We start from the raw sequence: 26,877 nt of genomic DNA, 5'->3' as shown, positions 1-26,877 counted from the left end.
TAATATGGCCTTCCTTGCAAGACCATGACTGCTTTGCTGACGTTTGGCTATCAGGATGCGTCTGCTGTACGCCATGGCAGATCAGGTCCAGCACCTTCCAGAGGTACAAGTCGTGCAGTCTTTCAATCCAAACGCATGAGAGCATGTTCGAGCTTAGGTTTCCGGGTTCCTGGTTACTCCCTAAATGATTGGGTCGCGTGGTTGCAATTCGTCTTGTTCCCTCTTGTCTACCGGAGTATGCGGCACCGCAAGCGCTGATGCGCACAAATGTTGTTATTTCAGTCATACAAACTGCCGTCATGCTCTTCGAAGTGGAATCGTTTCATCTTATGAGTTTTGACTTCGTCGATCCAACGATTTATTGACCAAGATAGGTTACCTTGAACATGTGCACCGTCCAGTAGGACGAGAATATAATCGCCTCTGCTCCCTCTCAAAGCTTGTCTCGCCTGGCCAAGAACAGTACCTCTCGGTTGTTGCATCTCTTCAAACAGCTTGAGCGTCTGAAGGTGCTCGGACCCGTTTCTTCTATATCAGGCTTGCTCAGTCTTGACGCAATGGATCGCGAGAGTTGCTCCTCGAGTACGGCATCGACGCCTGGGTACATTGGAGCAAGGAAGCTTCCACCGTCGGAGGTGTCCACCATACCACGAGTTATGACTCGTTCGGCACCACTGCTCCCCATGACAGAGACGCAAGCCACTCCATCCTTGTGGTCAGCAGCAACAACGACAAAGGCCCCTGGTCGCCGGACCGCTTCTGGCGTAGAGGAAAGCTTCTCGGACTCCACCTTCCCATCGCCGTGCGCCCCATCAAGAACTGGTACCGGTTCTCCCTCAGAGAGAAAGCTCTCTCTAGCAGCCAGTACACCAACAGCATCACCGCATAGCGATGAGCATATACACATGGTCCCTGCGTACGAGCAATCATACGAACCAGTTCGTCCACCGGTAGTCATTGCCCTGCCAGGAACCATGTCGAGTCGTGCCAGTTTTGGTCAAATGCATGCGGCCAATGGCAAGGGACATGACAAGCGACAACCGAAGAATGGAGCGAAGGAGTCGAAAGAGTCGCCACCACTCGGCCATCGCTTCAACTCAGCAGTCAAAGGCTTTTTTCGAAAAGATCCTATCAATGATTTACAGTTCGAGTATATTGGAGAAAGGCACTGGTCAGAGGATTGATCGGAGGGTCCCACGAGCTCAGAACGCCAGATACCTATGCCTGGCTATATCAAATATGACAGCACCACGTATTCTCGGTTTGAGCAACAAAGTGTGCTGCGAAGCGGCCAGGCTCGATAGAAATCTTGTCAATAACACCATCATAGTCAGCTGCGGGGGCGGGCCTGAAGTCAAGCGTCTGGGAAGTATAAGCCAAGTTTGGACTCGGACCAGATTAAATGCGCTCAAGGTCGTCTGTGAGCCTGGTGGAGTGCCTACATGTATATGAGCTGTGGACATAGTAGCTAGCCAAGCTGACGATATTGTGCATTACCCTTTGGATACATCGTTACTCCATCCTAGTTCATTGTTCGATAATGCGTACCATTACCAAGAGGCCAGCCATGAGTGATGTGCTCGATTTATGTTGACCAACCAGCTCGGGCGATGATGCGTACAGACAAGTGCATATCAGCAGATGCGCCAACGCTGGTGAAGACGATACGACAACGAAGTGCTGGACATGTGGTTTGATGAACAAGGAGCATGTACCGTTAGCGCGGTGGTTGGGCCGCAACACAGCTTCTGCCACGTCGATGGGCGTGGCTGTTCGCCACTCGAGTAGCTGAACAAGAACTGCAAAGCGCAGGACCGAGACAAGAGTGCAATCGCCATAAAGGAGAAAAAGGACTTTCACAGTGCATGGAAACCGGTATTTGGTAAGTGTCGCATGGCAGTCAGCGCGAGGTGTGGGCAAAGTCGTCTTGTGGTCGGCCAGCCCCACTCGGGATCGGCAGAGAGTTGGATGGTTGGCCGCGACAAGAGATTCGGCAGACGGTCCGCTGCACTCGTCCACGAGCGAGCGCTGACTTGCTCCTTCTTGCACTCGACTGAGACTCTGCTGTTCGTCCTGCCAATCGCTAACCTGCAGCTGCCTCTTTAGCGTCCCGAGCGTCCAGTCGTGTCTCTGGCCTGTCTTGCCTTGAATCCCCCGACAGCCCCACGCCTTTTCCTCGTCCGCCCCTGCTTGCCCAAGCAGCCAACAGCTCTTCTCCCACCACCTGACCTCCTCAATACAATCACCATCCACTGTCTCCCTGTTGCTGTTGCTTGCGCCCACGCGCTCAGGATTTGGTCTTCCGTATACCAGGCTTGTTTCCCTGTCCGCGGATCTTTTGAGATAGGACTGCTCTGCCAGAGCATAGCGCCCCGTTAGGCTTCAAACCACAAGGCTCCTGAGTCCCCAGCCCACGAGGATACCCGGATTGTTTTTTGCACTGTTTTTCTGCTTCTCTTCTCCACAGCCATGGGCTCAAACATCTTGCGAAACTGGTTCGTGCCTAAGGAGGGCATTAACCGCTCTGTCATCTCTGCAGACATACAGAAATATCTAGGCAACGATGCGACCGTTCGTCCAGGCAAAGATAAAGAGGTAGGAAACAAGACGGCGTGTCCAGCGCAAACGGTGCCGACAACGGAGGGTTGTGGACATGACTGACACGGTCACAGATCGAAGGCTACTGGATCAAAGCATACAGAAACCTCACTTCAGTACGAGTGTCTGTCGCCATCTTCGTCTTGCATCTTGCTGACATGTACACCAGGAAATGATCAACGACCTCCGAACGGCCTCGACCAAATGGGAGCAAGAACAGCGTTCCGGTCGTCGAGGTATTTTCTTTGCTTTCCTGCCGTCACGGGCCTAGGCTAATCTTGACCTAGGCGCTTACGAAGAGTCGCACACGTATAGACAGGCTGCCAATTCTGGGACTAACGGCAATGGCCCCTATCGCGCCAGTACAAACTCGCCCCAGCTCAGTGGTGATGTCTACCTTCCTTCCAACGGCCATGTATCTCACGCTGCCCCACGGATGCCCATCGCCGAGATGCCTTCGTATGAGGATCCCAGACGGATGTATGCTGCTCCACCCCATTCCGCGGCTCCTGTTACTTCTGCATATGGAGATCCCTCTATCTATCCCACACACCAACCTAGGCCGGTAGCCAGTGGATATGGTCCCCCCGGAGATTTCTACAATGGTCATCCCGGATATGCTCATGAAGCTGCTCCTCCGCCCCATGTCAGAGGTCCTCCTCAGTATCCTCCCCAGTATCCTACAGGTCACAGAGACCCCAGGGATGATCCCAGATATGCCCCGGAATACCAGGATCCGATGAGATACACTAACTACCCCCCGGTATCTGTCGCATCAAATGGAGCTCCAGGCCCGCAGACCACAAGGTCGGATCACTATCCCGCCATGACCAATGCGCGTGGACTAACCCCACCTAGTAATTACCCTCCGCCTCGCTTGCAACAGTTCGATTCATACGGACGCCGTAAGTTCTACCTCGATGATCAAATCTTTCCACGGCCGAGTGCTAACAGTGGTGTGTCTGCTTGCAGCCTATCCTGCGTCAACGCCTATGCCCGACCAGTCTTATGCTCGTCCGTCTCCTTCTGTAGACCCATCCGCGTATGGTCGTGAACGTCCCTCTGCTCCTCCTGGCTCAGAACGTGGCGCTCCTCGTCGTAGAATCAACTAGGATATGCTTGGGTAATGTTCCTTCGGCCTTAGGATTTCCCATCCTCGGCGGACGACTTTCACTGCCTTCGGACGTTCTCTATCTGGTCAACTTTATGCTTGTTCCCTGTTGTTCTGCATAAAGGTCCTTGGCTATCCTCTCCCTCTGCTCCACCTTGCTATCTCCGGATCTATGAATTAGGGACTTGATGCTGCAATGTATCTTCCCTTGCATCTTTGGTGCTCGGCATTCTCTGATCTATGGATGACAGAGCATTTGTCCGGTGCCAATCGGAGTAAGATTGGTTGATGATAGTCTCGACGTGCGTCAGGCTGCCAGATCCGGTTGCACGCATGGATAGGACCCTTACCTACGACGGAGTTTCTGTTTTTTGCATAACAGGCCTGGTACGGCTTGTTCCCGGCGTTGTGCTTTACGAGGTAATTTACTCCTTGGTTTGGAAAAGGCTTCGGGTTTCCAGGCACGATTTCTCAGAACTATACTATGACGATCTTTGTTACGCCTTCTCAATGCCCTTTGGGTCCTCTAGGCATGGTCTAGGGTTACGCCAGGATGGTTTTTATATGTGCCGGACTGATTTCTTGTTTCATACCGGCTCTTCCTTGAGCAATCAATCGTGGGTTTTCTCTCATCTTGCGTACGCTTGCAATGTTGGCCGTGTTCATACCTATGGCACAATGCCCTTATGGATCATCAGTATGCGTTTGAGTCTGTTTTCCTGTTCTGATATCGTATGCCACACTCAGCATCTCAAACTCTGTCTTTGTGCAATTGTCTCTAAAGCTGGGCCTTTGCCTTGTCAACTCTGAAGCCCCATCTGGGCGCGTGGACTCTGATTTCCTTGCCCCCACTCTTGGTTTGTATGGCAAGAACTACTTCGTCCTTTGTCAACTTCACTAAGTGGCCTTGGTCTTTGTGACGGAAACCACTATCAGTGGGCCAAAGCTGGACAAGATCGCCTTCCTTGAGTTTGACAGGATCTCTGTCGTCGACACCGGTTTGCTGATCATGGTATGATGCGGCTACGATGTGTTGCATTGCAACCTGACCGTCTAATGAGATTGTCTTGGAAGACTTCTCTGCTTCCTTGACCGTTTTCTTGAAGTGGCCTAACCAAGCCCATGTCTTGGGATGTTGATCTTTGGAGAACGACTCCTTGGGAAGCATATCACCGATCCAAATGAATGGCCAAGCGGCTGAAATGACACGTCAGTCTCTCAATCAGCTCCATGAGTAGTGTCCAGCTCACCATGAATGTCTGCCAAGCTGGCTTTGTCTGTGCCTCCAATCCATTGTCTTCCGTCTGCGAGCAAAGCCTCGAGAATATCGAATGCATGTCTAATATGTGCCAATGCCTCCGGGTACCCCTTCACACGAGCCTCTTGCGACCAACTAGTGCCCGTGAACTCGGCTCTATCCTTGATGAACTTCTCATCCTTCATGGTCGGCAAATCAGGCGGGAGCGACTGCGCCGCTTTGGAAAAGATGCCCGCATCGACCGTGAATTTCTCGAGCAAAGCTTCAAGCCCTTTGTTCTCGGGCGTCGATAAAGGTGGATGCGACGAAGATGCTGGGAAACTCTGCTCTAATCTTGCCAGGATCAATCGTGTGTCGTAGTAGACATCTCGTCCGATGGACAGTAGAGGAATGCGACGATAGTTGATGCCCAACTCGGCCAGATCGGGTCGTGGCAGCGTGAGGGGTTGGATGCATTCGGCATAGGGGATGCCGCGTAGCTTCAGATACCACACAATTCGCTTTGCAAAGGGAGAGAAGGTGTAATGGAACAGAATGATGTCGTTTGGCACATCTTGAGACGACATGATTGTTGTTGCTGATGAGCTCGGTGATGTTTGACACTGGGTAGAGATGTGGTTTTGACGTGATTCATCTTGAAGCCGAGGCCCTCGGCGTTTTTATGCTGTTGCTCCCCTCATGGTTGATTCGCCGCTTCAAAGACTGAATATATCCACGGTATGTAGTCAAGAGCATTAGATGCAAAGATATACGCATTATAGTTGTCTTTGTCCCGATGACAATCACTCCATTGCTCTTGGAAATGATTGCCGTAGGTACGACCCTGATCTAAATGAGCAGACCCTTATGTCATGGTGCGGGGTACAGGGTCTAGAATCTAGACGCAGCAAGAGGCTTGAAGCTTGAAACCGTAAGCCCTCGAGCACACAGTGACAGCTCGTATTCTGAGGAAATTGCTTGCCTCTAAAAAGCGGCAGGGAGACATTTACGTGTTGGTAAGATAAAGCGACGAACGTCTGTGCAATCATGCTGTTAATGAGAACAACGTGCCGCGTGTTCATCAGCAAAGGGAGGGCGTTCTTACCAAGAGCACGGCTTTTCGGCACGATATTTCCGTACCCGGATAGCGCGGAATCCGAACGTCCTCCAAACCAGACAGCTTTGCGCTCTCCAAACCTCAAAGCTCGTGAAAGCCCACAGCGAAAAGGTGAGTGTCGGTAGGCGCGCGAGGCTGCGTAGAAGCGGCTCTGTCTCGTATTGTGAAGAGAGAGAGAGACGGCCGTAAAAACAGCTGTATATGATAAGCTCAGAGTTATAATTGGCCCATTGTCTGACGGGCGCGAATAAGGTACGAAGTCGTCGTCACCTGCAACAAACGTCAGCCCCTACTGGTGTTTCTTTGTTGCCTACCGACTCTTCCTTTGCCTCTTTCCTTTTCATCCAATTCAGACCATCGCACCAATCCCCAAGAATACCATCAAAAACCACAACATCTCCGATCAACACACCAAACCCACTATCTTGATATTTACCACGATGCTCGGCCGCACTGTCGGCGCGCTCGCCGCCCTGTCTCTCGGCGCAAACGCCATTCTTCTCCCGCCTGGCATCAGCAAGATCTCCGAATCGCGTGCTGGTGCTCTTGAACTTGCCCTCGATCCCAAATCTCAGGCTGTCAAGGTCCACTGTTCCGCATGCGTCTTCCCATCAACTCAGCAAGAGTCTACTCTGGAGAAAGGCGACGACGACATCGTTTGGATTCAAGGTGGCTCAAAAGATGTACTCTTTAACTTTAGCATTGCCGACAACGACAAGGACCTTCTGTTGAATGGAGTCAAGATCTACCCTGTCGATGGCGGGTTCGCATTCGACGAACCTACGGTTGGCCAGGTCCAGTCATCAGCTTCGTTGGCCTCCATCAAGAGCGACCCGGAGCAAGTCACCCCTCTTCGTGTCTCATCCGCTGGCATGCGTGTGCACGAGGAGACCATCTCTTCTCTCAACGACAGGCTCGTCGTCATCAACTACCAGGTCGGCCAGCTGGAGTCGCAGCCCATGGCTCTTGACGCTGTCAACCTCAAGCTTCTCAAGGGCGCCGAAGGTTCGCTAATGATCATCTCGGTCGATGCTACTCCCTCAGAGCACGGTTTCGACAACCCTCTCGCTGGCGTACCTACTAAGGAATGCGGCATGCTCCCTGCTTCTCTCTGCAAGTGGAAGTCTGCCGTTGAGGACAAGATCTCGAACTTCAAGCCCAGCATGCCTCATGCACTTGGCGGCTGTGGTGGTCGCAAGGAGCCTCATAGACTGCCAGGCCACGTCAAGCCCCACTTCGAGATGCACCCTGATTTCGAAACTCGTCCTGATCGCCACCACCCTCACCCCCATGGTCCTGGTGCTCACCCTCGCCCTCACCATCCCCACGGCCCCCACGGCCACCATGGTCCTCACCATCACAGACACCACCACTTCCTCCCCGCCTTTGTTCACGCTTTTGTTGCAGTCCTGATTCCAGTCATGGCTGGCATAACCATGGGCATGTTCGTCAGTCTTATTGGCATGCTTGTTGGCCGCTTGATCTCATTCTTGTGGATCAAGTTCGGACGCGGAGGTCAGCGTGGCTACGCTAGTGTTGCTCAGTCCGAAGAAGGCACCGAGAGCGCTGAGAAGGGCATCGTTCTTGTTGAGAACGATGTTGAGGAGGAGTCTCTACCCAAGTACGAAGATGCTCCTGCCTACGACGAGAAGGATCGTGAGTAGATGTGCGGCTTGAATTCGAACACTCAACCTATTGCAATCAGTTTTCTCAAGATTGTGTTATTTCCTTTGTTCTCAACCTTCATGCCGGTCGGCCGGCCCGCCTTCGTTCATCTCTATCAGGTCTCTCGTGCTTCTACATAGCTTGGCCTGCCTCCTAAAATTGAGGTCGTCATGACAAAAATTGAAATGACTTACACGTCACCAAGCCAGAAGCTCTCCGTCGTATGTGCCTTGTGAAATCGTTTCAAAGAATGAATAACACAGTACACTCTGCGTATACATTTGTTCTTCCGTGTCATGAATGCAGTATGCATATGTGTCTGTGACTTATCAACTCCTGCGATTTCGACGAAGCTCTCCCGTCAGTATACATGTGAGTGCTTGTATATGGTGCTGATGTCGGCAGCGTTGCGAGTCAAGCACCGACGATTCAGCCAGAAGGGATTCTTATCATCCTCTGGCCATAGATACGCCTTTGTGTTGTAGCGGTGAGAGCCGGGCAAGGCACTTCTGAAGGGGAACTTTAGCAGACTCACACAGCCCTGAGATTACTTTATCGAATATCTCCCGGTTGGGCGGTGGGGATCTACACTGGCTAAATGATGCAGACATTCATCTCGAGCCTGCGATCCACATTCATGACCACGACTCATGCAAGTACAGCATTTGCTAGTTTCCTGTCCCCTTTTCCTTTGCTCGCAGCGTTGTAGGGCAAGGTGCACACTTGTCTGTTTACCTACCGTCATGACACGTACAGTATGCTTGACTTACCTTCCAAAAGACAACTATCCAATTTTCCCTTACCGTGATCACGTTTTTGTTCCTCGGAGTAGGCTGGCCGTATACTTTTTGTTGCTCTATTCATATACCGTAGTAACATGGATGTTTCGACCATGTGCGGCTGGGCGCTGATTTGCTTTGTTCTGCTGCATGCACAGTAGCACCGAGATCTGAAAGTGCAAAAAACCCCGGTTGATTCGACCTGGATCGAGGTGCATCATGCGTTCTTGCAATATGGCTGTGTGCATATTCCGTTCATCTAGCAAAGCCGGGATAGTTGCTGAGTGCAGAAATTGGTGACTCGGAGGCATCAAGTAAGAAGGATATGTCTGGAAAAATGGCAGGGCTTGACGAGCAGAGCATGAGGGCAAAGGCGACGCACGTTCACCCGGTGATACCTTGTACTTGCAGCGGCATCATGCACCAAGATGGATCTTTACCTCCCGGTTGACGAAGCTTTTTACATGCATGTATTGTGCTGCCTCTCGAGCACTGTCCGGTATATCGCGATGGTTGGAATCTTGGAGAACGTGAATGTCAGTGTTTCTCCCTCAAACCACAGCGGCTGTTAATATCGCACTGCTGCAGGGGAGTCCGCGCGGTAACCGGAAGGAGAAAATGATCTCTGAACAGTTCGACCAGCAAGCGCGGCAGGAAATTTCTAGCCTCCAGCATGCATAAGGAAAGGCTCGTAGCACGTTGTTTCTTTGAGTGGGGTTCGCATCTGCAAGGTCTCGAGGAACGATAGAGTGCGCTACTCATGTTGACTGCAGCCACAATGGGCCCGAGTCTTGATGCCGAAGCTCCCTGGTCCAGAGACACTACTGTATAACATGACTTTTTGCGCAAGATTGTCGAGTACGTGTGTTGTCCCGGATAGGAAAGAGAAAATCTCGCGGTGTCGTTGGGTTATGCAAAGTGCTAGGCTGTACATCAAGTGCTCGTTAGTGCTCCCTGTCAATGAGGAGCAGTGGAAAGGAGAGCCACGGCTTTTGATCCGAACGTTCGGAGCAGATTGCAATCTGCATTTGCAGCGTCCGATATGGCTTGCTTTGCGAGTGTGCTTGCGTGCGTGAGCTAGATTGGGGATGGGCGACGTGTATTTGATTGGCTTCCAATATTGGTCTATCTGCGCCGTCAATTGTCCTTGGGATTGCATGCAACTGCCGGCCAGCTTCCGAAGCTAGATTGATTCGAGCTGCCACCTACAGCTGCTGAACCACGATCTGGAGTGGAGACTACCTTGATCGTAGATCCATGTGAGCATTGTCTTGAGTGCCGGAATACTTTCTCGGCAGTACAATAGTGTATGACAAGCATACCACCTCGTCCACAAGTCAGATAGTGGCCGGACCAATGTCCATGCTGACCGAGTTGGTGTGGACCGTTTAGTGGGTATCTCGATGTTGGTAGACGTTCTACTGTTTGGAGAGGCGAGCCTCAGAGCTGCTTTGAGCAGATGGTCGAGTCAGGACCACGCCTGAGCACGGGTGGGGGAACTTCGCAGAGTAACGCATCGTGCTCAAGGCGCCTGAACGATTGTCCTGCGCAAAAGCAACCACGGTCTGACAGAGCATCTGATCTCGCCAACCAAACGGACGGCCTTTCCGCCTCACTTCGGACGCATTGAAAGCGTCAATCTGTCGTTGCTTATTCTGCGACGCTGGACCATTGTTGCAATCGACGCTCGGTGCGAACATGCATCCGCGACGGCTGTCACGGTTGAGTCAGGAACAGAAATCCAATATGGGCAGATTGCGGAACGGTTCGTCACCGGTATACTAAATAGTCAAGACGGCTACCGAAGCCGTTCGTACGTAAAGAGCCGGCCTCTAGAGAGATCCCTGGAGGTTAGGATATATTGGTGGAGAATCTCCCTCAGCCGGTTGTAATCAATGTTGTGTGCTAAGGTTTTGTGTTATGGGTCTTGGCTACTGGGTTGTCAAATTGGAGAAGTGGACCTACAGGTATCACAAATTGGCCGTCAATCTGTGACTGCAAACTCTGTTCAATATGTAGCTTTTGGGCCAGAACACGGCGGCGCATCTGAGACAGATCGCGAACATCCTGGTATGCTTGGATTCTTTGCATGGCTCAGCTCCCTCCCGAGCTCAATTATATTGCTATTATTGCGCGAGGGCATCTGTGATCTGCAGATTAATATAATTGTACCACAATCGGGGATCACGAAATTCGCGTCCCTCGAGAGAGAGAGCGGTGACGCGATGTTTTTCCTCCTGACTGTGGACTGGGGCCGTGAGTTGTGCTGTGGCTTGGATTTGTTTTTACCCTGTTGCCCTGTGCTGTGTCTGCGGGTACGGTGAGCCTCAGAGGCGTGTCAAGGCCCCGCGGACAGCACGAGTTGGAAGGTTTCATCTTATTGGAAGCCCGAGAGGAGCGACGTCCCGAATCGTTGCAGTGACGGCGGTGACGTCCGCTCGCGCCCACAATTCGCTCTCTGTCAAAAAGAGAAGATGGCGTTGGTGTGGTAACACAGTCACGCGCGAAGGATCAAAAGGCTGTTCGGTGGCATCCTCGTTTCGAGACCCCCTCTCTAGTTTCAGCAAGGGCACAGTCGTCCAATATGTCACTGGTGCAAGCCCACGGCAATAAGAACGGCTACTCGAGTGACTAGAAGGAGAATTGTAGACTGACAGCCGTGTTAGGGCTCTTTGGAGTCAACAGGGACTTAGCATCTCGAGTCAGGATGGGATGTCAAAGTCAGGGCAGTCCTTCTTCCAAAACGTCGTCGAACCCAGCGCACAGGACTGGACAGGTTAGTGGCCGCTGACGTCCGGCAGCCGAGCCGACTTGTTCAGAGACAGGAGGCTGCGCCTCTGGTTGACCGCGGACTGTGGAGTGTTGAATCCTAGCCACGCCTGTTCTAGTGACGCAGTCTCAGCCGAGAGATCTCACTTCGCACGTTTGGGCCACGATCTCCTTAGATGAGAACGACACACTTTCTTGGCGATGAGCCCGGCTTGAGCCGGCCCCACTGGAGCATTAGACTTCTCGGCTCTTATCGTTGTCTGTACGTTCGTAGATCGCGCGAAATTACACTTGCAAAGTCGCGGCCGTCATCAGCTGGGTCGGTTTAATTGTCGTTTATTGCGGGCGTCAGACGGTGTGCGGCATTCTTTTGGTTTTCACACCGGGATAGATCATGTTTCAGTCAAAGTATTGTAGTCTAACGCTTGCTCGATCAACGAAGAACGCGTTTATGTGAAGCATAAGCTGAACGCCTTACCGCTGTTTTGCTGAGTCAAGAGACAAGACACTCGCCGATTCCTTCTTGCATGAGCTTGATCTCCGTGGAGGGAACGTCAGATTGCTGAGAGAAAAGCAAGCTTAGACTTGCCAGTTCATCCCAGACCAAGATATACAAGCAGACATGATCTGCGTACATAATTCTTTTTGGATCCCTGCTGGTGTTGATTCATCACCGGCAAAAGATCGGGTAGAGTGGATAAGGTTCAATGACAGGTTGAAATATGCTACGTCCGTAAGAGTGGGCTTGAAGGATGAACTTGTAGACGCCTTTCGTGTCGTGCTGTCAAAGGGTGGTCGGTGATCCCGACGTGAAGAAAATTCACCAGCAACAACGTCTGCCCCCGAGACCTTCTCCGTTTTAAACTTCCGCAACAGTGTCACGACTGTTCCATGTCCCGGCCTTGTGATGCTGGTTCCCAGATCATGACATGCCGACACTTGGTTGGAACAGAAGCAAAGCCTGGGAGACTACTGTCTCGAAGCTGAGCGTTACGCAATCCACTTTCCAAATGACTCCTTCGCATTCGCCTGTTGACAAATCCACCATGTGTGGCCTTGTGTCAAGCAGTGGATCCTGTCACGGAAAGGGAAGCTGCTTCTGTCTCTTGGTCGAGTTGCGAAGAGATCTAGGTATTATGTGATGTATATGTGTGGATGAATATGAATGCTCCTGTCGAGTCCTTTTGGGTATCTGTGGTTATCCCCTTGCGTGTTCCAGACCAATCTCAGGGCTACTCTAGTCTCGATCGAGTAGAATATGCCGATATTGCAGTCTTTCCCATCACGCCCCTGCCCTGCCATCCCTGCTGAAGGGTCCAAAAACTCCATGCAATGTAGTAGAAAGCAGATTCGCTGAACCAGATGAAACGTAAAACATTGAAAATTGATGCTAGGAAGTTCATTGCATGTCGTCGTCACGGCTTCCAGCACGACTCTTGTCGCGCTTTTCTCTAAGCTCGGGACAACGGCGTCTGTGATTGATGAACCAGTTGCTGACCTGGAAAGAATGTTAACTATTGGAACCCAGTAGAGCCGATAGTGATAAGATCTTACCTGAGTCAAGTTGATGCCGGCAACAGCGGCGAAATGCCTCTTCTGCTCCTCACTGGGGTATGGATTGTGCATGTTCTCATCGAACCATCGCTTCATGATCTCTGTCGATTGCTTGGGAAGATTGCTTCTCTTCCTTGACTTTCCGTTCTGGTACTCGTAATGTGATGGGACGAAGAACGCATGAGAGTAAGGGTAAGGAGCGTTGCCATAGGCTTGAGGCACATCAAGTCTGGCGACTGATGGATATTCCTCACGATGCATGCTGTTTCCAGCGACGGGCATGTATGATTGGCGAGGAGGTTCAACAGCATATCTCTCACGCGAAGGTTGAGGTTGATATTCGCCGTAACCAGAGTGCCTGCGCATGTCGTCATCTTGCGACACGGAAGAAGCATTGCTATACATGCTTGAGCGGTTACGAGCCGTCAACATGGGGTCAGACGTGGCATAGACGTCGGAGCGGGGAGGGGCAGGACTTGGGTAAGCTCTTGGTAAGTCTGCCCTTTGGCCGCGAAGGTCCGGAGAGGCGTGGTGGCTGTGGATGATGGGACTACGGCTAGAAGGGGTAGGCAGGTCGAATTGCGAGCGCGGCCTGGTCTCTTCATGGCGGGTTGGCATGTAAGGCAGACTTGTGGGACCAGATTCAGGGAATGTTCGTTCAGGAGTGCGAGAGTCCCAGCCCGAGTCAGTGCGTGTCCTCTTATTGGGGTAGAGTGATGCTGGCTTGTAGGTGGGTTGGTGGTCGTAAGTTGGCTCTCTGGGCAAAGGCTGCAATGAATGTCCTTGGGATGGGGGAGTTGCGGGCGGGCTCATTCCTGACTCTCCGAGAACCTGCATACTATGAGTTCAAGCTTTGATATACCGAGATAATGTATGCTTACCGATCGCAGCGAAGGCAGAGAGGGCTTGCTGCTCTCACCGCTGTTGTACGGCGGCGAGTGTGACGATGGGTAGCGAGTCGAGAGGGGTGTGGAAGAGTAAGAGGCATGGTGCATGGGAGCATCTCTGCGAGCCGGTTCATGATACATGCCGAAGCTGTGTCGAGAACGATCGATCAAGGTCATGCCGTCCATGTTGGTAATGTTGCTGTTGATGATAACAAGGCCGTTGGAGAGATGGGATGGTCGAGTGTGATCAAGACAGAGGCACGGTCGTCAAGGGAAAGTGATCAAAAGGTGAGATGAGAGAGTCCGAAGGAGGCCAGATGTCAAAGGGATGGAAGCAGAGGTTCGAAGCTACCAGTCGGATGGGATCACGAGGCGGAGGCTGCAGGTCGAGTCGCGGGTACAAAAGCACATGTATCGCCCGGTGGTGGTGGACGGGCGGTGCAGCTCTCATGTATAATTTTGGACAGGAAGCACGCTCCATCGTCCTGGACGGGCCTCCCTGGGAGCGGTCGGTGATTGTGCTAGCGGGCTGCGCCAACGACAGCAAGCGCAAATCATCGTGGGTGCATTGATCGGAATGGCTTGACCTAGCACGCCGGCCAACCTGTCACAACCGTCCCTGGCGTCTTGGGACGAGGCACCAAAAGAAGACAATGCAGATGCCGATGCCATAGCGGTGGGTAACGGAAGCTCGCGCACGAGCCGTAACCCGGGCGGAGGGTTAAAACGCCATGCACTGTGATGTCTGTCTCGATCGGCTCCCAAAGCTTCCTGCTCTGACGATGCTCTCATGAATCCATGCAAGACAGGTGCTTGGAGTTTGGCGCTTCTGCATGCCTGCCAAACCTACCTGAACCGAGCTGCTGAGTCGCGACGCAGCGTTTTCCTTCCTTCTTGCCCGTCCACCGTCCTGTCCTCGTATCTCGACGTCTAAAGCCCCTGACTTTTTCGTCTCGCTCGTCAATCTCATTCGACTGCCCACTATTCGAGTGTCGCAATCTGCCCAACGCGACCGCTACTTTTTGGTCTGTTCTTGGGCGTGCCGCTACACCCATTGATTTACACTCCGTTTCAAGATGCCCATGTCGTGGTGGTACCAACCGAAAAAGAAGGCTGATGGGGTTCCTCGTGAGCGGCAATCGCTGTTGGCTCCGCCCAAGCATGAGACCGCGGCCCCTCAACGACGATAGAACAATGCAGTCAAAGTCACCGCATTTAGTCATACACAAGTCATGTCTCCCCACAGACAAGGCGCACGGCACGTTTGGTATATCGGCACGTTTGGTCTATCAGTACATTCCAACTTAGATCTGTGACAGCCTGTCAGGTACACATGCCAGCTCGAGTCCGAAAGCCTAGGGGCAGATAGGCTCTACCGGCGGAGACGTAGCTTCAACTCACATCTCTCCGCTCACGGCTCTCTGGCTCTACATTGGGTACTGGTGATGTAACCTTCTCTCCACCAGGCAAATGAGGCTTTCGTCGGAGCAGGGGTCCCAGAAAATCCACCCATGACAATCATCCTTGCAAGCTAGGGCAAAAGGGAAGGGCAAGTTGACCCTGGGATCTGCGCGTCGAGTATTTGTATTGGAATGCACGCAACGATAGTGGATCACCATCTTCCTGCGGCCTCAGCCAGCTGGACGATCTGTTGTTCCTTTGAACCGTTCTGCTACGTGCACGAATCCGGAACATGGTCAACTTTGGCTCAGCTGCCTGACAGGGATATCCGAGTCAGCTCTGTAGGAGCCGGTTTTTCCAGCGAGCCAAAAGTGAACCCAAAACGGCGAAGACGCCACCATGGAAGAATGATTTGTGTTTTTGGCGTCTCGCATTTGAACAGAGTTGACAGTAGCGGTCGCACCACTGACGTGCAGGCCAGGGCTTTTTCTCTAGGGGCAGTTGCACGACTCATGATGATTTAGATGTGCATTGACACTTCTTGGCACGCGTAGCCCTGCTGGATCAGTAATCCCCTGTCTCTTGTCTCTTGTCTCTGCCTCGGAGTACGAAGCACGCAGTCAGATGCCAGGCCGTCTGGAGACATGTAACGTTTGCACAAAGATCGACCTCCGTTAATGACATCTTGTATGATAAGTCATGGTCCACCAATCGTCGGAGAAGAGGAGAGCAAGCCCGACGGTTTCTCTCGCGGCACTGGCGGTGGCTTGAACAATCTCTCTTCTTGACAAGCTCCATCTACTTCGGATCTCGTGCCCGCTCTAGCGGCGCTGCATACGGAGAAGGACAGGCCCACACACCAATAGTTGATGCTGATCCCATTTTCTGTCAAGACAGATCAGGCCTCTATAGACGAGCGGACCCTGAACAGTCGAGTCTACGTCTGCGAGTTCGTTGCTTTTGGAAGGTGCGAACACGCTGTCGCAAACGCCTTCGAGAATCTCGTGAAGAAGCGCCGCAATGTGATTGAGCAAATAGTTACCTCGGTTTGTAACGCCCTATCACCGCGCTCTGGAACATATCGTCGACTGCTATATTGTACCAACGGGATCGTGGTAACACGCATGCTGTATCTCCAAGTCAGCACAACAATTACGACAAAACGCTGTTATATCATGCACGCTTCGCGCGGTAGTTCAGCAGATTGATTGGATGTCCCGAACGGCATGTTGTTTGGGAAAGTGCGGGTGTCCCCGCTTTGATAGGTGCCAGGATCGATCTTCGTATGCCTCTTCCGCTACCAGGGTCAGCCAGCTGCATATGCACGTTGCTGAGACCTTTTGTCCTGCGAGCGCAGGTTGGGAAAACCGGGACAGGCCCTGTTGATCCCATCGAGTCCACGGACCCCTGCAAAATCGACTCTCGTGCCTTGCTCCTGGGAACCCACGACCTATCGAAGTCGAGGGAACGCGTGCATCACACGGTATCTTGGAACATTCCACAGGCATGGGATTTAGTCTGGGAACTCGTGCAGCATTCTGCTGGTGTGTTTTGCGCTGTACACCCACACTCCAGCTCACAACACAGCTGTCTCAGACCTGTACACACTGTCCTCCAAGTCGATTGACGACTGACCAAACTCCTGTTCTGTTTACGTGGTCCGGCTGAACAAACAAGACTTGCAGGCAGATATCGTCAGCGCGTGCTATGTCCACGGCTTGCTAAGCAGGGTCTAATGCCACTTGACCGCCCATGCAGTTGGTGGGAGATGATCAAATATCCATCACACGCAGTTTATATTGCAGGCATGTGGGCTCGATCCGTCCCATCCCTTGGCCGGGGACTGCCGCTCTTGCATCTGACGGCACAGCTGTTGTGTAACACGAACATCAGTTGAAGGTGCCCCGATTCCGAACCAAGATCAGAGCCTTCCTGGCTGTGTGGCATACGATTGCAGCCATCCACCTGTCACAAGTCTACCAAGTCCCAGGTCGCAAAAGAAGAGGCTACACATGTTCCTCCCCCCACACAAATCACACAATGCGATTGTTGTGACCGTTACTCACAGATGTAGGCAAGTGGTTGGGATGACAGCCCACATGTATGAGCCGAAAGAGGCAACCACTATACCCTGTCGCGCCATCACACCGCTCTGGAATCCTGGGTCGTCCTCCCTCGGGTCCCGCAAGTGGAGATCTTGACAGGCGGGAAGAAGCAAAGTGCCCCTGCTGATGGCCTTGCCAAAGGTCCGCATGAGACTTCAAAACGCACTTCAGCCTGATGGCAACATCATCATCATCAAGACATCTGCAGTGGCACCTTCTGGCGCTGTGCGTGAACTGCAACGCCACGGTATTGGATCACGTCTCGAGCGATCTCACGCTGTGCGCCCTCATCACATTTCCGGCCATATGGGTCGCTCCAATGATAGGGCCCGGGCCGCCTTGTTGACGTTCATGCTGGAATCGCTAATCGAGGCAACACAATACAAAGGTCTGATCAATCATCCTTGTCAATGAGGTGCATCTTGTCCGCTGTGATGGTCGAAGCCGCCGATTGTGATTGATCAGAGGGAATGCGTGCTCTCCCGCACACACCTCGCAGGAACCCGACTACCGGTACGCTCGACCAACGTCTCGCGGGATCTCAGAGCCAATTCCCGATCCTGGTACCCAATTTCCACAGTGTCGGGAATTCATGGGCTCATCGCCTCCCTTCCATCGCCGAAACACTTTGTTGTATACATCATGCTTGTACATCGTATTCGCTTGCGGAGGAGTAGTTGCTCTGCAGACTCCTTTGCGTGGCACACCGTTACCATCTTGTGACTGACATACGTTGCCGTCTGCGTTAACCTCATCGAGCGTCGGCATGATGCACTGTTCACGAGTGTTGCACGTTTATCTGAGAAACGGTAATGTTGACAGTCGTTCTTGAGCTTTGGGCTCTTCACAAGCTCATGTGGTGTATTCACGCAGATCTGAGCGATGTTTGATTATATGCATCGTCAACAGCCCCTCCCGGTCTGGCTGTTGGGACTTGTCCAAGTCCACGCCTCGAAGCTTCCATCCTTACCCAAACCCCAGTATACACCCTCACGATATGACTCGATCGGTAAGTGGCATCTCGCATCCCGCATCCCGCATCCCAATCACAATCCCTTGGTATGCAAATCGGCTCGAGAGAAAGACATTCTGAAGTCAGGGTGAGGGCCTTGGCCGGATCTACCTCAGGGGCGGGCACACCTGCCAACATCAAGTTTGACAAGAGATGGTACCATGCGAATCACATCCTGGACACCCCCTGCCGACCTGGTATTCGGTCGTGGGCGGGCGAGCCAAGATGTGAATTTGAGCAAGCCCGAGAATCCCGAAGGTATGGTAAGTCATCGGTACCTGAAACCCGGGCTCTCACCAAAGGGATCTGGATGGCGAGCAGCCTTTGCATACTTCTTGTTTTCCCTTTGGCTTCCGCGTGGATGTGGATTGGAGCATTACTAAAGCGTAAATTCATCCGACTGGTAACGAGGCTGTTGCACATGAATGAGATGCGCTGTGATGACGACAACACAATTGTTTGGCTATCTTGTTGTTGGTTTGATCTTTCGTTGAGTTCGTATTCATAAGTCTAGTTCGTATGCGGTATGCAGTCTATATACAATTTTTGATGACCGTGGCAGCCACCCATGACGCTCGTCCGAACGAGCCCAAACGCCTTTGCTATGTAATGTGTGATATCAAGAGCAGCTGTCGAACCCTAAGCAGCCTTGGCCACGAGACGGGGCGTCGAGTGTTCCGACAATGAATATGCCGCAGACATCTGGATAGAGTAGATCTAGGGGATCTGAGACAGTAAGACGCATTGATCTATGCAATCAATACGAAGGCTACAATCAATGCTGTGACCAAGGAGAAAGTCTCGACTCCGCTACGAGTAGAATCCGACGTGGCCGCTGGAGCCGAGGCGGCAACACTCACGTTCGTCCTGCCGACGGCATTGGTGACACCGTTGAGTCTGTCTGCGGTCTCAATGGCTGGACCGACGTTGAAGAAATCGACCAGGAGGTATGTTGGAGCTTGGCCATAGGTATTGGTGCACTCGGTTGCGGATGTTCCCAAAGCACCGGTACCACCGGATTCCGAGTTCGTGGTGCTGATATTACCAAGATCAGGAGACTCGATGGTGGTACCGAAGAGGCTTGTCGTTTCGTAGAGGAAGTGGTTCATGAATGGCATCATGTTCTGTTGCAGTGCAGAGCTTGTGGTGACGGTAGAAGGTCGGTTAGCTGCGCAGGAGAAGCTTGATGGTGATGTGTTGTCGTAGTTGTTCTCAAAGATGTAAGTGAATTCATCCATAAGGTAAGGTGCAGCAGAATTGTCGTCGAGACTAGCGACGAAGTTGAGCAGACGCTTTCCGTCATTGATGAGGGTTTGTAGCGTGGGCCAATCGCCTGTAGCCTTGGTTGATGTGGGAGTGTAGGCGTAGGATGTGATTCCAGCATTGGTGTATGCGCTTGCCAGGTCCGATGCAGATGCGTCGTCTGAGTTAACAAGCAGGACAGTAACGACCTCGTTTGGGTTTCCATCCATCCACGTCTTGATCTCTGATAGCCAATCACTCAACGATCCTGCATTGAGCAGTGTACAGCTCGAGTGGCACATGTCTAATGAACCATTATTGTTGTGTACTTGGCCAGTCAATAACCTGACACCAGCGCTGAGCTGGACGGTGGAGTTGTAGAATTGATTGCCAGAAGCCGAGTTTCCAGTGGATGAATCTCGTAGGAAGGGCGAGTTATGGGCACCAAGGTGGGTCACATTGTTGTAAGTTTTGCTGCACAAGTCTGGAGAGTTGTTGCAAGCTGTGGCCCTCTTGGTTACTGCTGAGAAGGCAACCTGGGCGAGAGACGGTAGCAGGAAAAGGCTGGTTAGGATATTCGTGCTGGACATCATGGTTGCTAGACGCAATGAGTTAGTTGAAAGCTAGACTCGAGCTCTTTGAGAGATTCAATACCTAATAGATGCAACGCAGGTTTCGAGATCTGGGTCCCAGATCTTGGCCTTGACTTGAAAATATCACGATGTTCGGTTGATGTAAGAAGTTCGGAGGCAAGTGGCAAGAGACCGAAGAAGGGCAATGACGACTGGCAGAACAAATGCTTCTAGGACACAACAGACTGAAATTGAACGCGGATGACAGGTGATAGATGGGAACAGGAGAGATAAATACAAACGAGTCGAACATAAAAATAAGACTCGTGTCGCGGTAAGACGACTGCGCCTCAAGAAAAGTTGTCGTAATCACTGGGCAGTCCCTTTTGCATTACGCAGCTCCGACGACTCCTCGGCCGATGCTCCCAAGACATTCTGTCACTTTCAAGGGCACAAGGCAAGTGATGAATTGCGGAGTTTGCAAGGGGCTTCCAACCACACTTTAGATTGTCGTGGTCGCAAAAGATGGGTGGAAGTGCAAAGAGACGTGGGGCGGATGTTGGAGTGCCAACCACCTGACGACAATTACAGCTGCTGATCTCCTCCCACATCATCAACAAGAAACACGCCGCATAAGTCGCAGTCAGATTCACAGCTTACAATCGGGAACCGCCAGGCTTCCAGTGCACGCAATATGGAGTCATCTTCAGTCATCCTTAGGGCCCCCGGCGTATCGCAAAACGTCCAGGGCACGCAGCCCCAGGGGTATTCATCGCCCAGCCTGTCATTTCTGCAGGGCACTTGGCACGTCACTCACAGCACACTTCCCATGTGGAAGTCAAAGCGCAATGTTCAGATCACATATACACCACTCGCGCCATCGACACCTGATGCTACTCCAGACCAGACAGACCGGCTGGATGACGTTGTGTCGTACCAAGCGCTGGACTCGGAAAAAGTGCACACAGTTCACGGGGTGGACAAAGCTAGTGGTGGCATCGGAGTGACAGACGTGTGGGATTGGCGCGGCAAAGGATGGCTCATGATTGCCAGCAGTCACTGGGAGGTTTTGGGATGGGCAGACAAGGCACCCGACCAAGACAGCTGGGTCGTCACACACTTTGCCAAGACTCTGTTTACTCCGGCTGGAATCGACTTTTACAGCAGACGCAAGGAAGGGCTGAGCGAGCAGACTGTGCAGGATATCAAGACTGCGCTTGGTCGTGTGGAGAACGAAGACGTTCGTCGCTTGTCGAGCGAGGTGTTTGAGGTCAAGACGGACCACTAGACACAGGGAGATGCATAGAGATGGGCGCGTTTTGCACATGCGAGTAGCAACAGCGCGAGCTCGACAGAGGACGTGACAGGGCAGATGATAATTGAAGAGGAAAGACATGTGGAAAGAAGCTGCTTTGGCTGTGGGTATTTTGATCTTGGCGTAAAGGAGCTCTATTGCGGTGATATACAGTAGGCGATCGTCTAGTTGCTGGAGAACCAAGTCTTGTGGCCCTGTGTATGGTGTTAGAGATGTGTCGTGAGAGATGGAGACCGAAGAAGCAGTGTAGACGCACGAGAACCATTCTGCCCATCATGTACATGGTGGCAGCCGAGGTCGAGGCCAGCAGGGCGTAGTAGGGGTAGAGCATCAACTTGGCGCGAGGGCCCTTCTGCCACTGACGGAGACCGTCGTGGGTCTGGTGCACGCGCTGCCAGTGGGGGACGTTGTTGCGGCGGTGAAGTCCGGGAGAGTTGAGGCTGCGAGAGCTGGTCAGCCATCTTGCACCATGCAGAGCGGGGACTGCGACACGGCGCGCAGCTGGACGGAGCGACAATTGACGTACCCGGCCATTGTGAAGGTGGATTGAGTGGAGATTGAGTCGTGGGGGATAGCGAGACGGCAGCAAGAGCGTGATGGGCTTCGTCGTCTGCGTTGCGTGACGGGCATTGAATCGGCGGCACTTTCCGTCTTCTCCGGACTGCGATTCCATCCCCGAACAATTATTGCTGCCAGCTGTGGCCGGCGAGCTCGCAACCCTCAATGCACCAGCAGCTGCTCTGAACGGCAGGCGTCTCCATGTCTTCTGACACAGGCTCGCCCGTCTTTGCACTTTCCTTCCTTTCATGCCACCCGGCGCGTCTGCGCTCCATAGAGGGTTGGCCCGACCTTCGGCTCTAGCCTCGCTTCCCTTTTCGCTCTGTCCACCATCAACTCTTCTTCTACGCCTTCTTGACCGGACCCACGCAACCCTTCCTCGTCCAAGCAAACTACCCGCCGCTGTCTCTGTGGCCAACGCCGATCATGTCCGTCAAGAGCTAGAGAATGCCCGCCAAGACGGCCGTCATGAGCCTTTGAACAACGCCCTATTTCCTGCTCCCTCACACACCGAGCGCAACAACTTTCTTGCTCGCTTGACTTCATGGTTGCCCTTGTTCAGTCGCCTACAGGCTAGTCCGGATGCCTTTGTTACCCTCAGTCACGAGGCCGACGTATGCAACCGCCTGCCTGCCGTCGAGACTAGAGAGACACGCTTAGTCGATCAATCGCAATACCTGCAAAATGTCAACCTCTGGATCGAACTGCTTCGTTTCCGCCTACGTCTGGATGGCCAGCAAGGTGTCATGGACATCGTCCAAGCCATGGTACAACGTAAAGTCGTCTTGCCCTTGCGTGGTCCTCAGGCCGATCAGCTCTGGTCTACTCTTCTCTGGTCTGCCGTCCAGTACCCGAAGATGCTGCACTATCTATACCCATATCTTGTCGAAACCCTTCCTCGCTCTGGCCTGATTGACATCCGTCTATACACTCGGCTCGTAGGCCCTTTGTTGCGTCAGAATCCCATGTTCGCTGCAACCTGGCATAAGCGTATGCAGGCCGACGGGTTACTTCCGCCAGCTTTCGTCTCAGTTCTGGCTCAACTTGTCACCGACGTCTGCTCCAGTAACCACAAGTCGAGAGCCATTGAAGCATTCAGAAAGATCTATACTTCAGCTAAAGTCAGACATGCCTATGATGAATGCATGCTACCGATATGTCGTTCGTTTGACTTTCCCGACGCTGTTGACATGCACGCTTTCTTCATAAGACATGATGATTATCCTTCGCTCTCGATGCAATCTATGCCGGTAATAGCGCATCTGACCGAAAACGATTGGCTTGCCAAGTCGAACATGAAATCGACCATCAGAGCTCGCTTCACAAGTCAAGTCCTTGAGGCTCAGTACGAATTTGATTGTCTGAAGCCCACCAAGCTTGATGCAGACCGTGCTGTTTCTACCATGCCTCCACTCACTCGCGAGAGTATGAGCAGCATCGTTGGTGATGTTCACAACATTAGGGAAAAGGAGCTCAATGATGCCTTTTGCGCTCGATTGTTTGCCACAACAGCTTTCTCTATTGACTTGATCATTACTGGTTTGCGCATGCTTGGCATGAGAACAGTGGGCAATCTGGCTCTGAGAGAAATAGCTGCGCGCGCACCTAATCCAGTCGATTACCTCACCACAGTCGATGCGATGAAAGCTGCAGGTATCATTGTCACTGATTCGGTTTTCAGTCGGGCGCTGCACTTCTTTGCTGGTCGACCCGATAAATATCGCAGCTTCGAGTACCTGGTTACAAGCGATCAGCATCCCACTGCCTACGATAACCGTGTCTTGCAGAAACAACTGTTCGCATCCTTCCTGGCCTCTGGTGATCACAACCAGGCAAATGCTGTTCTGGACATCCTCACGATGCACCAACGCCAACCTGAAAACTATCATGCAAATTTGATTCTCCAGACGTATGCTCGTAGCGGGAAGCGAGCATCCACGCTGCAGATCTTGCACGAGATGCGCCTACATCGAATTCCAGTATCCGATGCATCCTTACAAACCATCCAGAGGACGTTGTTGAGACCTCGGCTCCGATCCAAGAGACCTATCACACAACGACACCGCGAGTACGAAGACGATTTGGATTTCACTACCAACGTGTTCTTGGAAACCATGCGTACCGGTCAACTGGTCAATCCCACCCGATGGCATGAGATTTTGAGACGATATGGTATGGAGAACAGACTAGATGCTCTTGAAAGGCTGTCAATGTGGTTAGCCCTCTGGTACTCCGGTCGCCTCAACGATGACCGGCCTCCTCTTCCGAGCCCATCCTCAAATCAAGGCGGCGCCAAGGCAGACACAGCAGTGCTGAGTGAAGGTGACCAGCACCCCCTTGCTATCATATTCACACCTCACCTTCTCCGCGCTATCATCGCATGGGGGTTCAAGAGCGAGGCATCATTGCCAGAATTTATCACCTCTATCAAGCTGGGTTCTCAGGTAGACCCAGCCGATAAGAGCCAGAAGCCCGAAACGGACACGATTGAAATTCCGAGAGACTGGACTAGAGGTCTCGCACTTGTTCGCAGATTGGAGACTCTCGGTGTCAATCTCAAAGGCACGGATCTGCGTAGAGAGGTCAAGCTCCGACTTTGGATTCTCTACGGGCCTGGGAGATCAACCGTGGCGGCCAACAGACAAGCTCAGAAGATGAATAAGCTCTCGTTGGTACACCGTGTTAATCAGATACACCGGATCATGGGGTTCAACTGGCTTAAACTACCTTCGACACTCCGAGGGCAGTCGGACGTGAGCCACTGGGCAATGTATCGCGCACTCTTCGGTCAGCCTAGGAGAACAAGACGGGCAACAGCAAAAGATCGTGGTTGATCCGTGCTGGCCGAGGTAGACTGTTCTTTGCGTGTCGTCATATTGCACGCGTTATCTCTCTCATGTCTGTGAATAGCCATGCAGGACTCAATCAAACATGGACATTATCACACATGATACTTCTCATACGTCATTGTACATAAACCAATAACACGATTATAATATATTATTGTACATAACTACACTCTCTTCTCAAACCACTCGCACCAGGGTGCGATAAGATATGATGAGCAGAAAAAGCAACATGACAACATCACCCAGGAAGCACAAGAGAAAGCGAAATCGTGAACGTTAAAACATGTCATTGCTTCGGTATTGAAGTAGCGAGGTAAAAGAAAAAGCCTCTTGCAGTCATCATGTATTCCAGTGACGCTCGAAGCCCGTTTTCATAACATTGGCCCCTCCTCTTTGCAGATTCAGAGCTTGGTCAGACGCACATCATGGGAGATTTATGCGTTACCGTCAACCTTGGCAATGTAGGCCAGGAGGTCGAGGACACGGCGGGAGTAACCCCACTCGTTGTCGTCTGTGAGGGAATTGTCAGCAAGAAGCACTTGATGCTCGGAAGAAGAATAAACTTACACCAGGAAACAAGCTTGACGAAGTTGTCGTTGAGCGAGATACCGGCCTTGGCGTCGAAGATGGAGGACTCGTTGGCACCGCACATGTCGGAGGAGACGATCTCGTCCTCGGTGTAGCCGAGAATGCCCTTAAGCTCACCCTCGGAAGCGTCCTTGATGGCCTTCTTGATGGTCTCGTAGGAGGCGCCCTTCTCGAGGCGGGCGGTAAGGTCGACAACGGAGACGTTGGCGGTGGGGACACGCATGGACATACCGGTGAGCTTGCCGTTGAGCTCGGGGATGACCTTGCCGACAGCCTTGGCGGCACCGGTGCTGCTGGGGATGATGTTCTGGGCAGCAGCACGGCCACCGCGCCAGTCCTTGCCGGAGGGACCGTCGACGGTCTTCTGGGTGGCGGTGTAGGAGTGGATGGTGGTCATGAGACCCTCAACGATACCGAACTTGTCGTTGATGACCTTGGCGAGGGGAGCAAGGCAGTTGGTGGTGCAGGAGGCGTTGGACAGGACCTGGATGTCGGACTTGTAGCTCTTCTCGTTGACACCCATGACGAACATGGGAGCGTCAGCAGAGGGAGCAGAGATGACGACCTTCTTGGCGCCACCCTTCAAGTGGGCGGAGGCCTTGTCGGTGGTGGTGAAGACACCGGTGGACTCGACGACGTAGTAGGCGCCGGTCTCAGCCCAGGGGATGTTGGCGGGGTCTCTCTCGGTGTAGAAGGTGACCTTCTTGCCGTTGACGATCAAGTCCTTGCCGGAGACCTCAATGGTACCCTTGAACTGGCCGTGGACGGAGTCGTACTTGAGCATGTAGGCCTGGAGGAGCTGCATTAGCTACTGTTTTCTTAGGCAACTGATTCAGGCAGTCTTACAGCGTACTCGGGCTCAATGAAGGGGTCGTTGACAGCAACAACGTGGACGTTGTCGTGCTCGACGCTGTTGTGGCGGTCAGTGTCCAAGTTATAGGATCTCAATGGAAACAGAGCCAACTTACGCATTGCGGAAGACAATGCGACCAATGCGACCGAAGCCGTTAATACCAACCTGTGGATGGATCAATGACAGCTCCAAAGTGAATAGGAAGCAGAGCTGCTGGAGCTTCTTACGTTGACAGGCATGATTGTGACTGCGAGATAGCTGTTAGAGCTTGCAAGGAGAAGAGAGGTAGAGAGGTGAGGTGGTGATGGAGACTTACTGTGTGAGGTGGATGAGGTTTATGAGTGTTGTGTGATGAAGGAACGCAGGTTTTCAAAATTCGTTGGGCAGAGTGGGGGATTGGATGATTGAGCTTGCTCGACTCCGTTGCCGCTCAGACACGTCAGACTACAGTGCCGTGCCAAAAGTCTTGGACGCCTCTCTCAGCGTTTTCTGATCCTCATACAATCACAAGCCTATCTATGGTGCTTTCTCTTTGCTTCTACAAGCTCAAGCTCGGCTGACGGAGTCTCTCTACCGTCTCCATACCATTTGCTTAGATGTAGCTCTGTCAACCCGTCTGGCCCCGCGAATGACCCCTCATTCTCGCTGCTTTCCTCCCGACATCC

The 26,877-nt window shown here is 52.5% G+C and overlaps 11 protein-coding genes across 11 annotated transcripts; 5 read left to right on the top strand and 6 right to left on the bottom strand.

The window, feature by feature from the left end:
- Window positions 1-557: 557 nt before the first annotated feature.
- M436DRAFT_60600 (uncharacterized protein) lies at window positions 558-1,184 on the top strand (the record flags this gene model as incomplete). Its single annotated transcript, XM_013575586.1, has 1 exon — window positions 558-1,184. One exon carries the CDS (start codon window positions 558-560, stop codon window positions 1,182-1,184), a length of 627 nt encoding a protein of 208 aa, XP_013431040.1.
- Window positions 1,185-2,469: 1,285 nt separating this feature from the next.
- Window positions 2,470-3,710, top strand: M436DRAFT_38741 (uncharacterized protein; the record flags this gene model as incomplete). Its single annotated transcript, XM_013575409.1, has 6 exons — window positions 2,470-2,595; window positions 2,673-2,714; window positions 2,768-2,834; window positions 2,886-3,405; window positions 3,457-3,503; window positions 3,571-3,710. 6 exons carry the CDS (start codon window positions 2,470-2,472, stop codon window positions 3,708-3,710), a joined length of 942 nt encoding a protein of 313 aa, XP_013430863.1.
- Window positions 3,711-4,487: 777 nt separating this feature from the next.
- M436DRAFT_78526 (uncharacterized protein) lies at window positions 4,488-5,533 on the bottom strand (the record flags this gene model as incomplete). The annotated part of the gene is made up of 2 exons (XM_013575904.1): window positions 4,488-4,906; window positions 4,960-5,533. 2 exons carry the CDS (start codon window positions 5,531-5,533, stop codon window positions 4,488-4,490), a joined length of 993 nt encoding a protein of 330 aa, XP_013431358.1.
- A 970-nt stretch (window positions 5,534-6,503) lies between these two features.
- M436DRAFT_69725 (uncharacterized protein) lies at window positions 6,504-7,727 on the top strand (the record flags this gene model as incomplete). The annotated part of the gene is made up of 1 exon (XM_013575735.1): window positions 6,504-7,727. One exon carries the CDS (start codon window positions 6,504-6,506, stop codon window positions 7,725-7,727), a length of 1,224 nt encoding a protein of 407 aa, XP_013431189.1.
- Window positions 7,728-12,741: 5,014 nt separating this feature from the next.
- Window positions 12,742-12,992, bottom strand: M436DRAFT_11725 (Homeodomain-like protein; the record flags this gene model as incomplete). The annotated part of the gene is made up of 2 exons (XM_013575098.1): window positions 12,742-12,774; window positions 12,831-12,992. Coding segments are annotated over 2 exons (195 nt in total), but the record flags the coding sequence as incomplete, so codon positions are not given.
- A 4,015-nt stretch (window positions 12,993-17,007) lies between these two features.
- M436DRAFT_60595 (uncharacterized protein) lies at window positions 17,008-17,991 on the bottom strand (the record flags this gene model as incomplete). Its single annotated transcript, XM_013575585.1, has 4 exons — window positions 17,008-17,083; window positions 17,185-17,376; window positions 17,716-17,783; window positions 17,956-17,991. The coding sequence occupies 4 exons, from the start codon at window positions 17,989-17,991 to the stop codon at window positions 17,008-17,010; spliced, it is 372 nt and encodes a 123-aa protein (XP_013431039.1).
- Window positions 17,992-18,874: 883 nt separating this feature from the next.
- M436DRAFT_60594 (uncharacterized protein) lies at window positions 18,875-20,070 on the bottom strand (the record flags this gene model as incomplete). The annotated part of the gene is made up of 2 exons (XM_013575584.1): window positions 18,875-18,952; window positions 19,096-20,070. 2 exons carry the CDS (start codon window positions 20,068-20,070, stop codon window positions 18,875-18,877), a joined length of 1,053 nt encoding a protein of 350 aa, XP_013431038.1.
- Window positions 20,071-20,743: 673 nt separating this feature from the next.
- Window positions 20,744-21,337, top strand: M436DRAFT_60593 (uncharacterized protein; the record flags this gene model as incomplete). Its single annotated transcript, XM_013575583.1, has 1 exon — window positions 20,744-21,337. One exon carries the CDS (start codon window positions 20,744-20,746, stop codon window positions 21,335-21,337), a length of 594 nt encoding a protein of 197 aa, XP_013431037.1.
- A 191-nt stretch (window positions 21,338-21,528) lies between these two features.
- On the bottom strand, window positions 21,529-21,898 carry M436DRAFT_78521 (uncharacterized protein; the record flags this gene model as incomplete). The annotated part of the gene is made up of 3 exons (XM_013575903.1): window positions 21,529-21,558; window positions 21,621-21,804; window positions 21,855-21,898. The coding sequence occupies 3 exons, from the start codon at window positions 21,896-21,898 to the stop codon at window positions 21,529-21,531; spliced, it is 258 nt and encodes an 85-aa protein (XP_013431357.1).
- Window positions 21,899-22,581: 683 nt separating this feature from the next.
- Window positions 22,582-24,723, top strand: M436DRAFT_23576 (uncharacterized protein; the record flags this gene model as incomplete). Its single annotated transcript, XM_013575122.1, has 1 exon — window positions 22,582-24,723. A coding segment is annotated over one exon (2,142 nt), but the record flags the coding sequence as incomplete, so codon positions are not given.
- Window positions 24,724-25,205: 482 nt separating this feature from the next.
- On the bottom strand, window positions 25,206-26,451 carry M436DRAFT_78519 (glyceraldehyde-3-phosphate dehydrogenase; the record flags this gene model as incomplete). Its single annotated transcript, XM_013575902.1, has 5 exons — window positions 25,206-25,282; window positions 25,339-26,149; window positions 26,206-26,269; window positions 26,328-26,377; window positions 26,440-26,451. 5 exons carry the CDS (start codon window positions 26,449-26,451, stop codon window positions 25,206-25,208), a joined length of 1,014 nt encoding a protein of 337 aa, XP_013431356.1.
- Between the last annotated feature and the right edge of the window lie 426 nt (window positions 26,452-26,877).

This window comes from Aureobasidium namibiae (assembly GCF_000721765.1).
Source record: "Aureobasidium namibiae CBS 147.97 unplaced genomic scaffold scaffold_2, whole genome shotgun sequence".
In the NCBI taxonomy this organism is placed as follows: domain Eukaryota; kingdom Fungi; phylum Ascomycota; class Dothideomycetes; order Dothideales; family Saccotheciaceae; genus Aureobasidium; species Aureobasidium namibiae.
The sequence above is the reverse complement of the archived record's forward strand: the minus strand, read 5'-3'. Positions and strand labels throughout refer to the sequence as shown.